Here is a 13,830-nt window from a genome sequence, read left to right as displayed (position 1 = left end):
AAATTCCTCTCCATTTCTCAAAAATGATTTTTCTTCCAAGATTGATTTAAAAATATTTCAGAAGTGACTAGGCTCAACGGGAAATGCCAAGAGCCTTTTTTTGTTCGAAGATATGTTTTCTTCAATCAATGATTGTTGGACATACTTTCAAAATATTATAATCTGTTGGGGTTTCATCAACTTCACGACAGAATTGTGTTCATCGAGGAATAAAATTCTACACAATTTGTCCAATTGACCTCGTTTGCTAATTGTCTTCATTGTGTATCAAAGCAAGTATTCAATGATAGAATATTTTTTAAGTGATAAATTTTGGATAATCATGACAATGTTATAATGACTTGATAAGTGCTGGATAGAATACCAATTTCTTTCATAAATTCGTTATTTAGTCTACTGTACCTACATCCGCCTGTAGCTGTCGTATGACTTTCATTGTTTCGAGCCCAAGTCGTTGCGACTTCATATAAATACCAATTACACATGTAAAGGGGGAATTAACGCTTTAAACTGAGCATCAAGAGGGAGTAGCAAATATAATAGTCCAATTCCTCAAATCTCAATTATTAAAAATTCAATTATCTCGATGATGAGTGACTCTGGAGAAAAAATAAAAAACATAGGGGAGGGTGGGGTAAAATGAACACTTTAGACTTTCTTAAAATTATTCATAACTCAGAAACAAATTTATCAATTGAGCTCAGTTTAGGCTCGTCACAAAGGGAAAGAATTGTTCTTTGTATTAAAAACAAGTTATTAAATTTCATCGACATTTCAACCCCTCATTAACATTTAAAAAAAAGTCAAAAGTGTCCGTTTTACCCCAACCTCCTCTAATGTCAATAATTGTCTTTTAAGAAACTTTTTTTTTATATTTTATCCTAAAATCACTCAGTACTGGGATAATTAGCTCGTCAATTCAGTAGTAAAGTCATAAAATCGTAATTTTTCCAGTGGAATTTCATTTTTAACAATTACAATTGGAATTATCTTACTGATGAATGAGTTTGGGAGGAAATGGCAAAAGACATTTTTGTAGATGAGTCTAATGACATTTTCTCCTCAAACGATGCATCATAAAGACAAATCCAATCCAAAGAATTGCAAAAATTCACGTTTTACATTTTATCGTTCACTAGGGAATTGAGACGTTTCTCATCAACTTTTTGCTCTTCACATTTGATCTTTCGTAAAAGGGGCAACAAACCATAACAAATGGTAACATCAAAGAGTCAATACGAAGGCAGAGGTTCCACGTATTCACGTATTTTCCCAATCCTTTGGGTTTTCAGGTTTCTCAAACAACGAGAGATTGCTCTGGGGACAAATCTACTGATAATAATTCTGGGAGCTACTGGAGGGCAAGTATTATTGACAGATCCTACTAGCATCCGGTTATACCTACTCAGATCAACTTCAAGAGTACATGATGCTACTACTCAATTTTACTGAGAAAAAAAAGGAAATTGAATTTTTAGAAATTTCCGCTAGAGAAAAAAACATGAGGTTTGCAAAAAAAGTGATGAATTTTTTGAAGGATCTTCTTGATTTTGGAAATATCGGAACATGATTTTTTTCAAGATGAAAAATATGGAATTTTTGAAATTTTTTTAATCCCAAAAACTCTTGGAATTTTTTTTCTCAGTATTTTTCAATTGGAGTGATTCTACACTGCAATAGTCGTACAATATTGCATCAATTGGTATTACCACAGGTCGTTGCTACATTACGATAACTCGTGGCGGATAGGCATCAAAATTTGCAAGGGGATTACTAATTACGTGGAGTTGATGCAGTTGAGAAGTAAAAGAAGATGAGTCCAAAACTTTCTCATGATTTCGTGAAAATCGTCGAAGGAAAGAGGTTTAGCCAAATTTATGAAAAGACATTTTTGTCTGAACCTTTTACCTCTTGTTTCCTAAAATTTCGCGACTTTTGAGGTTTTCTACATTAGAAGACCTTCCCAACAAAAATTTGAAAGGTCTATACTGTTCAAATTTAAAATAATTTAAAGAAAATTTTCTGTTGCAAAAAATCCGATTTAGTTAAAAACATTTTTTATAGATTCTGAAATTGCTTTAAATGTCTTTTGATTTTTTTCTTTGAACTTCTTTCTCTCAGAAATATTTACAAATAAGTTGTCAATTTTTTAGGCTTAGCGAAAAATATTGAAAGAATTTTTTTGTGGATAATGAAGTTTTCTGCAAAAAATGTCTTGATAATATCATCTAATAGTTGAAAAAATATTTACGAAATATCGAAATCCATTTTTCTAAACCCAGTAATCTACGAAATATTTTTCCAAAGTATCTCTTAAAAATCAATTTTGGAATTGAATTGAGATGAGGCAATTCTGGCGAATATCTTTGAAACCACTAGTTTTAGATAAAAATATCATTAAAACTTTTTGCAGATCATAAATTTTTCTACAAAAAATTACTTCTGATCTTTTCCTTTCGACCTCCTCGAGATATTTGCAAAATAATCTAACCGTGTTCTTTACTTCTTTTCAGTTTTTAAAAAAGAAGAATTCATGAAAATTGCCTAACAAATTTTTTTTTTACTTTTCATCAAATTTTCTGATTATGGCATGACCAAAAATGTGTTTTGATATTATCCTCTAAACCTAGTAATCTTCGAAATATTTGAAAAGTATCTCTTAAAAATAAATTTTAGAACTGAATTCGTATGAGGTCATTTTTACGAATATCTCTGAAACAACTAGTTTTACATAAAAATATCATGTGAGCTCTTTATAGATCGTAAAATTTCCTACAAAAATGTCTTGTCACATTTTCGTCTAAACCTATCAGTTTAAGAGATATCCGCGAACTAATCAATGAAAAATTAATTTTCAGAAAAATTTTGGAGTGAAACAACTTCATACAGACTATTTTACAAACTCCTTCGAAACTATTAGACTTGACAACAATGTCAGGAGACATTCCTCTCAAAATACGCTACTAATTTCCGATATATTCACGAAATCATGTGAAACTAATCTTCAGTTCTCCACAACCTCACAACAGAACTACTTCTCCTCTGCGTTTGGGGTCTAGGCAATATTTCACTCGGATGGATCATGTTACTGAACTACTTTCGTGGAAGTTAACTAAGATCTACGGTTTTTCTACATTGCTATAATGAATTTTGCGACGGCAGACAAGCAGGAGAATGGATGGTAAAAGTTGTGACGTGATACTCTTTTTCGCAATTTCACACCGGTGATTATCGTGATGATTCTATTTACGTTCTATTAATGGTTGTCTACTTAATTGATCTAGGATTAGATGTAATTGAGGAGAAATTCTTCGGTATTCAGTGGTGATGGTCAATTAGTGATCCCCAAGAAAGCTCTCAGTAATTAGTAATTGAATATAAAAATTCATTACGTATACACGAGTCAAATTTTCACGTTTTTTCTTATTGAATATCGATTTATCTTGTTAACGAATCGTTTGTGAGAAAAATGTCATAAAACATTTCTTCAGAGAATTTAATTTCCTATAAAAAATGTCTAGTGAAATTTTCGTCTATAACTCAAAGTTTCTGAGATAAATGAACAAACATCTTTGCGAAAATGTGCCTTTTTTCCGTTTCGAAAAAGTCACAAGATTAGATTGCAAATATCTCAGAATCTATTGATTTGAGAAAAAATTATCGTAAATCATTTTTTGTTGAAAATTTTCTCAGCTACAAAAAATGTTTTATGAAATTTTTTTTTCAACTTAATAGTTCCAGAGATATTTGCGACAATGTTCTTCATGATTTTTGTTTTGGATCGGAAAAAAGTGAACCGACTATTTCGCCAACATCTCGGAAACGAAGTGATTTCGAGAAAAATGTCATAAGATATATTTTTTAGAGAATTTAAGTTCCTACAAAAACGTTATGTGTTATTTTCCTCTGAAATCAATAGTTCTTAAGATAAATCGACAGAAAGAAAATGAAAATTGACGTATCCTCAATTCTATTTCCATCGATCATAATAAATTAGCTTGAGAGGAATTTATTGCTTGTTCTAACTGAATGATCTCTCTCTTGAGAGACCACCGATGTAAATCATCATGCGACATAGGGAATTTCAAAGAGTAATTCGGATAATGTGCGGGTAAGTGGGTGTAGCAGGGGTAGCCAGTAATAATTCAGTGGGTTATCTCCTACCTTTGACGTCGTCGTCCTCGATTGTGGTGCTGCTGTCGGTAGACTCCTTCACCTGAGAGCCGTCACCCTTCTTCGTGATGATGCTTCGAGCTGGAGTACGCAAATGCATAGGATCAATGACAACTATCATGAATATTCTTTTCTTAATGTGTGAAAGGGGATATTAATAGGGCGTAAACGATACGGGGGTTCAGTATTTTAATTAATCATCGAAATTAATAGCTCAGGATGATCATCATCATTATAAGTCAATGATTTTTGATGATTTTATTGGATTTTATCACAAGAATTCCAGTTTTTGGCAATTTTTTTTGGACAAAAGGAAATGATTTCATGTTTTGATAATTATCTTGATAACGAGTAGGTTTAGAAAGAAATGCCGTATAAAATTTTTGTAGCAAATTTAATTCTCTATAATTAATGTTTTATAATATTTTTCGATATTTCCACTCGTTCTCGAGATAACTGAAGACTAACTGAAAGAGTTTTCATCATGTTCAGAAGAACGAATCAGAATTGTTTTAGCTGTTCGTGATTATCTCGCTAATGAGTCATTTTAGAAAAAAATGTCATAAGAAGTTTCTATAGGAAATTTTATTCTCTATAAAAAATGTTCAATGATATTTTCTCGTAGACACAGTAATTCCAGAGATAATCATGAAATTCTGAAAACAGTCCAATCTTTTCACTTGAAAAAATTGATAAATTCATGGAGCAATTATTGCATTACCTGAACAACAAGTGGAGATACAAAAAAATCTAAAAATGTATTATTGTAGAGGAATAAATTACCTGCAAAAATATCTCTAGATAAATCAAAAAATACAAAAAATTTCCCTTTTACTCAAATTTTATGACTCAAGAATTTTATTTTTTTATTCTCTCGTTTCTCCAGTAATGAAAAAAATTGGTCAACATAGAATTCCCCCAGAATGAATCCAATAAAGATTAAGTGCTACTAACGATTTAAGCACAAGCCTAATAATTCAAGGCTTTATTTTACTCCTGCCTAAGGTGAAAAAATACTGAGGTAGAGCGCCTCGGGTCATAACCGGAAGTCATAGCTGTGGCAGTTTCAGTTTCCGGTAGTTGTAAAAAATGTCGAATGGTTATGGGGGATGTAACAGTCGGGGATATCTAATATATGAACCCTTAAATCGTCGTAAATTTAAATAATTTTTAATTCCACGAATTTTTGTCTACGAGTTGTCGTCAAGTTCTCGCCAATTGTCAGTCGTTAAAATTATGAAGATGAACTAATTATTTGTGATTAAATATCTTCGTGATGATAGGGATGATCAAATTATTTTTTACTTTTAGGGATATGATTATTTTTGTGTTATCAAGGGTGATATGATGAGATATAAAATATGAATTGCGGCAAAATGGAATTTAAGCGCAATTCAGGAAATTTTTTCTTTGTTTTTAGAGGGGTGTAGAGGCAAAGAGTCTAACGGGAGAGCAAGAGAGGTTTTCGGATTGTTTCGGTCAACTCTTCTGCTTGCCTTTTCCGGTAGCTCTAACCAACTCTCCCGTTTGACCTTTGAGAGCGTTTGACCCTTCTGATTACTCGAACTTTCTCTCCCGAAGGGTCAAACGATTTTGAGGGTCAAACGGAAGAGACGTGCGAAGTTCTCGTGTGGGCCAAACGTTCTCAAGAGTCAAACGGGAGAGACGGACGGAGTTAATAAAAAGGGTCCAATAATCATAAGGGTCAAACGGTAAGAAAGGGCAAAACAATGAGAAAACCTCTTGCTTTTTGGTTTGACCTTTCTGATCGTTCTTTTGACATCACCTGTTGGAGACCGTTGATAACTCCGCTCGTCTCTCCCGTTTGATCCATAAAAACGTTTGATCCTTTTGGTTACCTTACCCGTCTTTTCCCCTTGACGATCGAGAATATTTGCCCTCCGGATTACTCCAACTTTCTCCTCAAGGATCAAATGGAAGAGACGGGCGGAGTTATCGTGTGGGTCAAACGTCCTTAAGAGTCAAACGGGAGAGACCGATGAAGTTAATAAAAAGGATCAAATAATCATAAGGGAGAAAAGGGCAAAACAATCCGAAAGTCTCTTGCTTTTCCATTTGACCTTTCTGATCGTTCCTTTCATATCACCCATTTGAGCCTTTTGACAGCTTCGCCTGTGTCGCCCGTTTGACCCATAAGAACATTTGACTCTTCTGGTAACTCCACACGTGTCTCCCCTTTGTCGATCGAGAATAGTTTCCCTTCGGATCACTCCATCTGACTCTCCCGAAGGGTCAAACGATTTTGAGGGTCAAATAGAAGAGACGGGCGGAGCTATCAGATGGGTCAAACGTTTTTAAGAGTCAAACGAAAGAGACTTTTATTATTTTTGTATGAGAAATAGGAGTTAAGGGTCGAACAGGGGAGATGGAAAAGACGAGCGGGGTTATCAGAGGGTTATTGGGGCTAACCAATCATAAGGGTCAAACGGAAGAAAAGGGCAAAACAATTGCAGTCTTTTGCTCTTCCGTTTGACCTTTCTGATAGCCCTCTCTCATCTTTCGTTCATCCCTTTGGATAACTCCGCGCATTTCTCCCGTTTGACCCATAAGGACGTTTAATGCTTAAAAGGGATGGGTAGACTCATCAGAAGGTCACACATTCTTAAGACTCGAACCGGAGAGACGGGCGGAGTTATCAAAATGGCGCAAAATCATATGGATCAACTGGAAAAATTGAACGAAACACCCAGATGGAATTCTGATTATTCTGTTCGCACCCTCCGTTTGGCCCTTATTAGTTGACCCTTCAGATAAATCCACTCGTCTCTTCCGTCTCTTCCGTTTGACCCTTCACCCCTACTGCTCCCATAGAGACGAAAGAAAGTTTCTCGAATTGCTAGTGTTCAATTTTAAAAAAGGATTAACTCGTTAACAAGTAGATCCAAAAGAAAATGTCATTTAATATTTTTTGTTGGAAATTTCATTCCTTACAAAAAAAAGTGTAATTACATTTTCTCCTAAAACCAACCATTACGGAGATAATCGGAAAATTTAAACGTGAAAATATTAATTTAATATTCAATTATTCCATTTGCCCTCAGAATTTTACTTCTCATCAAATAATCAAGGTGAAGATGATTTAATACAAAGAAAAAATTATCAAGTGTTATTAATGCTACATTATAATTGTAAAAAACTTAAATAACTTCGGGATGACGAGGAAAAAATTGATGAAAAGGTAATTGGTAGAATAATAAGAACGGATAATTATCTTTCACTAATCTAGATGGGAGTTTCATGATTACGGGCTCATCCGACATGCATAGAGAGATCAATCATGAGATAAGTGGAACGAGAAGTCTGAAAGCTCGAGCGCTATTTCTTAATTCAGTAGTGAAGTGGGAATACCAGACAACTCTATCCACTTCGAGATCACTATTTCCTGAATATCTTGAAAACCAAGAGAGATAGTGATATTATTATTTGAACTTTTTTTATAGCCCTGCTCCCGCTCTATAAGAAAAGTTTGAATGATAACTTTGATATTTCTCCGAGGAGAAGTACGCACGAAAAAAAGTAATTAAAAAACTTCGTATATTCGCTAGCAAATTTTATTAGATTTCTATTGAACTTCTATTGAAAATTCTATTAGTTTTTTACGAATTTTATTGAAAATTTCTGCAGGTTCACTGGACTTTTGTCTGTAGAAAGTAAAAGTTTATATTCTATGCAGACATTTTCAATAGGAATTCCTCGACATAAATTCTGCAAGTTTTTTCATCACTTGTGCGGAAAGTAGGATTCTGCGCACATTCCGTAAATTAAAAAAAATAGGATTCAACACTAGTGGGGGGAAGTGTTTTTTGACCCTTGGGAGAGTAGCACTCGACGAGCGCTATACACCTCCTGCGGGTCAAAAAACACTTTTACGCACTCGTATCAAAATATATTAAATCCCAATAATAATATATTTCGATACGCGTCCGTAAAAGTGTTTTTTGCCCCGTGGGAGGTTTGCAGCGCTCGCCGAAGGCGAGTGCTACCCTCCCAATGGTCAAAGAGCACTTTTCCCACGAGTATCGAACCTTATTTTCCATTATAATGTGCGGAAACTCTGATTCGGAGAGATGCAAACCGGTGCGTCGGTCTGAATCAAGTCGATTTTTCTACTTGAGTCAGGTCGACTTCGGCTTGATTCTAGTCGATTTTCGGTTTGATTCAAGTCAAATGACTAGGCCTCCATCACTACGAATTTTGGACCTGATATACGCAGAAAATTGGATTATTTTAAGAAGAAAGGTGTCAAGTCGATTTTTCGACCTAATTCACGTCGATTTTTCGGTTTGATTTAAGTCGATTTTTCAACCGTCCCGTGCATAACACCCTAGAATCACCTTGAATCTAGTCAAAAAATCAACTTCAACCAAGCCGAAAAATCTACTTGAATTCAGCCGGAAATCGACTTGAATCAAGCCAAAATTCGACTTGAATCAAGCCGAAAAAGTGACTTGAATCTAACCAAAGTTGGCCTGATTCAAGTAGAAAAATCGACTTGATTCAGACCGATGTGTCGGTTTGCATTTCTCCGAATCAGGCTTGATTCATGCCGACGATCCGCCATGAAATAAGTCGATTCCCGGCATAATTCAGCCAGACTCGATTCAAACCGTTTTTTCGGTTTGATTCAGGACGATTTTTTTTGTGTACATGTGATGAAAAAGATATAAAATATTTTCCATTAAACATTTTTATTGAAAAAAAAGCACAGAAAAACTGGAATTTTTCAATGAAATCGGCGAAAAATTCATAGCAATTCCTATAGAAATTCAATAGACATTTCTATATAAATTGAATAGATAGTTCTAACGAATTCGTTACGTTTTTCAGTATAACCTTTTTCCGGGCTGTTGCGATGGGGTTTTTTGCTCGTGCGTAGTTGGCAATCCGTGCCGAAGGCGAGGACTAGCCAACCACACGAGTAAAAAAACTCCATCGCAACGGCCCGGGACAAGATTCTACTTTTCGTGTGTGCGGAGATATTCAGAAAGAACTCTACTAAATAAAAAAATTGACTCTGAAATATTTTAAATGCGAAACACTGTAACTTGGGGTGATGTCCAAACAATATTTACATCATCATGCAATGAATAATAATAATAATAATAATAATAATAATCACAATGAGAATGAGACAACGACATACAAGTGTGAATATAGTGATTCAGTTATGGTTTTGTGATGATAATGAAAAAAGTGAAATTAATATTTATGGAAATGAAGTTTGTTTCTTACATCATGAGGTATTGTAAGAGACATTGTGCAATTGAGACCTGAGGAAGCGATAACCCACTTTTTACTTCCTCATTATTTCCTGCAGTTAAATTTACAGGTAGTATAAAGTCAACGAGAAACATTCGTCGTGGACTATCGATTTTCTCATGAACGAGGGAGTAAAAGCAGAGACGAGGTGACGTAGAGGACGAAGAGTCCTGTTGTCATTTAGAATCCAATGAAACAGGAGCACTTGTGCTGAATGTTTTGTTTAGTGGGGTGATAATACTGGTGATAAAATCGGGTATTTATTGGATTGCAGGTACTCTTCAAGATTATTCTCGTTAATTTAATTGAAACTGAAGGAATAATGGAAGGCTATTAGTTCAAATGCATTTAGTGCAGCGATAATTCAATAATTAACGAAGACTGAACATTTCATAAACTTATTGGATTCATGGTAAAATTAAGAAAGAGCTTGTGAAATTCTCTACAGAAATATCTTTTAATATTTCCCGTCAAACCCTGTAGTTTCGGAATAAGTTGAAAAAAAATTTTTTTTAAAATCTATTTGGGGACCAAAAATTTTCATGATAATTTTGTAAATACCTTCAAAGCTAACAGGTGTACACAAAAAAGTGTTAAGAGAACTGATCTGTAGGTAATTAAATTCTCTAATACTAAAATGTCTTCTCCAATATTTTTATTCATTATTTTATTGTATTGAGGATGAATAAATATTTTGTTGATTGATCTATCGAAAAAAACAATGGGAAAAATTTTTGTCTGACATTTCCGGTGAACTTTTTGAAAATTTCCATTCGGCGACAGATCCGTATATTTTTTATTTTTCGATTAATTTAAAATTATGCGTAATTTGGTGCTGAATATTCATGTTCTGTTTGAAAATTCAAGTAAGTTCGGAAATTTGCGCCTTTCTGCTGTTTAAAAATTTCGAATTTCATTGAATTGAATGTGAAATTTAAAATTTCATGATTTAAAAAAATGTCTGTCGATAACATAATATAGAAAGATCTTCGAACATTTCCCTTCAAACCCTGTAGTTTCAAAGTGAGTTGAAAAATGATCTCTTCTAAATCTGTTTGGGGATGAAAAATCTGTGATGACAATTTTGCAAATACCTCCAAAGCTAACAGGTATACAGAAAAATGTTCAGGGCAATTCGACTACATAGATTCTCCATAAAATTATGAATTTCATTGAATTTAAAGTAAAATTTAAAATTTCATAATTTTTCTCTTCTCCCTAAATCAAACTTAATGTCACTCTCCTGAACATTACCACATCCTACACTGTTAAAAAATGTTATCAGAATTTTCCGTGCCAAGTTCTGTAAATTTTTATAGCGTTTAATTTCCACTGAAATTTCAGGAAATATTGTCATTGAAAAATCAAATATCCATTAATTTTTTGTTCAAATGATCTGAAAATCAATAAAATACTCAATTTTTCAGCTCAATTATTCCGTGAAAATTCAGAAAAATCAGGAAAATTCATGTTATTTTGTTTCTGACTATTCATGTTCTTTTGAAAATTCAATAAAGTTATGAAATTTACATCTCACTTCCACACAAAACTCATGACTGTCTTTGAATTCCATCTAAAACTTGAAATTTCATAAACATTTTTCCCCTAAATCCGATTCAATGTCACTCTCATGAGAATTACTATTATATTTTCCATGAAATTTTAAAACATTTCTACCAGTGTATCCGTGAAATTTCAATTAATTTCTGATAGTGCACCGCAAAAGTACTAATAAATAAAATCTCATTCAAACCGTGAAAATATTAATTAAAAAGTTTGAAAGATGGAGAGTTTCACCCTATCCTTCTTGCCCCTCACTTATTATTTTTATTTTTCTCATTAAAACCACTATTTATCTCTCAATCGCAACCGACCTCAGAATTCATTATGGGTGTCAAGTGCTCCTGCCTCAAGAGCCACTCAAAAATAAATCTCTCCCATCTAAAAGATTATTTCCTCATAAAAAAATACTTGCTACTTGCTCACGTCTCAGTTGCACAGCCCACCATCCCTGACCAAACAATCCTCAGGGTATCTCCAACTAATTAAGTCGATCATATCATCAACGTAATTACAGAATTGCGTGCAGCTCTCACATTGTCTATCTGGAAATCGATAGTGAATATTGTGATGGGAACAATTAATGCATGCGATGGTCAGTCAGTAAATCGTCCTCAAGTGTCTCTTGTGATCCTTCTCAATGCTCATAATTAAATCTAAGATGTAATTAAATGAAGGGTACAAATTCATCTTAATATTAATGAAAATAATTCTGGGAGTATAAATACTGTAACTAGAAATAGTAAATAAATGAAGGGACAGCGCCTCCGACCCAATTCACGCTCTTCTTGGTGGCGATATGATGGGTAGATGATTATATTATAAAATAGGAGTATGAGTGATATGATATGTATGGAATTTACGATGTGATAATAATGATTTTCTATAGATTACATTTTTGTTGTTGATTTTTTACGAGATGTTTTGTAATTTTGTTGTTCTTAGTGGCTAGTACTGTCTTAATGAGTGGATTATTACAATTAGTGAATAATTGTTTCGCGTTTTCATATTTTAATTGCATAACTTGTTGCACGGGATGCTTCTATAGGAAAGTCTATAGGGAATGTTGTCCATTCTGTAGGCAATTTTCTATCGAACTTTTCACATTTCAATATGAAAATCGTCTGCTTAGATGGATTTTATAGGTATGCATGGCTTCTATAGAACATGCTATAGAAGCAATCATTTGCGTTCTATAGACAATGGACACGGTAGATTTTAATGAGTTTGATAGTATTCTATAGAAACTTCTATTAACATTTCTCATAGAATTTCTTTCATTCCGATTATATGGGTCTCATAGAGAAATTCATCTTCGATATAAAACCAATCTATAATTCTTATAAATCAAGATTAGTTAAGTAGAACTTGCAATAGAATTCGTGAAAGACTGTTCTATAATATCATGCTTTCGTTGGCGCTTAATATTTTCTTCGTGTTTTACTGGATTTTGAACGTTTCATATTTCAATATGAAAATCGTTTGTATAGATGAATTTTATAGGTATGAGTTTTATAGAACATATAATATGTTCTGTAGAGAAGTGATCATTTACTGCTCTACAGACATTTTTTATCTCTCTATAGACAATAGGTATTGAAAATTTTAATGATATTCTACAGAAACGTCTGCTGTATGCTATAGATTCTACAGAATATTATTTATAGAATTTCGCTCAATTCGATTCTATGGGTCTCGTAGAAACATTTCCCTTCGACACGAAAGCAATCTATAATTATTATAAGTCAAGATTAATTCTATAGAATAAGGGATCGAATCTGTAAGAGATTATTCTATAGCTAATGAAGTAATATCATTTAATATTGGTTATTAATATCGAACAGCTAGAGATTTGAAAAGACTTGATAATGTTCTATAGAGAATTTAGTAGCATATGCTATAGGAGCTGTAGCATCTTTCTATGGGGGTTTCAATAGATTCTATAGAATCTTCATCATAGAATTTCTTACAATCCGGTAGGGAATGTTTCTATATGGGTAGCCCTCATAGGCAATTCTATAGAACATGATATATAATCTGTAATTTGCATTTCTCTGTGGGAAATTCTAGTCTATTAGTACGGAAATTTTTACATCTCGATATAAAAGTTATCTATGTTTCTTATAGAACAAGATTCATTCTATAGCATATGTTATAAAACCATTGAAAAAAAAGCTCTGAGGTTTGTTCTATTCAAGCTCCACATTTTTCTATAGAAAAATCCTATAGAACTCTCTTCGAGTATGTTCCCATTATTTTCATATTTGATTAAAGATCGGTGATCGTAATTATCAAATAATTGTTTCATGTTCCGATATTTTTGATACATTGAAAATTTTTTCTTTTTCAATTATAAAAATGAATGTTTTGAGCATGAAAATATTTCTGTATTTCTGCAGAAATAATTTTGGTAATGTCAATGCAGGTACACCAGAAAAACAAGTGTCGATTAAGCCACAACTTATTCATTCAACCCGCAACAGTAGCTAAACCAAAACGATCAGATCGCGTGATGTCGATGGAGTCTACTCTCCGCGTCTCAATCGGCTAATTTGATTCTCCGTGAGCTGTCTCCCTCCTACTTATACCGAGAGCCACGGAGTTTGCATGAGATCCCCAGTGAGACCTGCAAAATGACTGTCTGGCTTTCACCTCAAATCGATTCAATTCACTTCTATTCTTGTAACTCAAAAAGACAGAACATGAAGAGAGAATAAATAACGAGGAGATAACCAATTGATTGATGCATCTGAAATTGACATACACGAAGTGGGAAGAATACCCGGGGGACTGAGGTTTTTCGTTGGGTGGAGGCGG

The 13,830-nt window shown here is 33.6% G+C and overlaps 1 protein-coding gene across 10 annotated transcripts in view; it reads right to left on the bottom strand.

Moving 5' to 3' along the window:
* LOC107042725 (calcium/calmodulin-dependent protein kinase type II alpha chain) overlaps nt 1-13,830 on the bottom strand; it is a 197,974-nt gene that overhangs the window by 31,506 nt on the left and 152,638 nt on the right. For all 10 annotated transcript variants that reach the window (XM_015263881.1, XM_015263882.1, XM_015263884.1 and 7 more), the window contains exon 11: nt 4,165-4,254. In XM_015263881.1, coding sequence (XP_015119367.1) covers nt 4,165-4,254 — 90 coding nt within the window. The remainder of the gene's footprint in view (nt 1-4,164; nt 4,255-13,830) is intronic.

Source organism: Diachasma alloeum, unplaced genomic scaffold, assembly GCF_001412515.2.
Source record: "Diachasma alloeum isolate Michigan unplaced genomic scaffold, Dall2.0 Dall_scaffold_00513, whole genome shotgun sequence".
Taxonomy (NCBI): domain Eukaryota; kingdom Metazoa; phylum Arthropoda; class Insecta; order Hymenoptera; family Braconidae; genus Diachasma; species Diachasma alloeum.
This window is presented reverse-complemented; position numbering and strand designations above follow the sequence as displayed.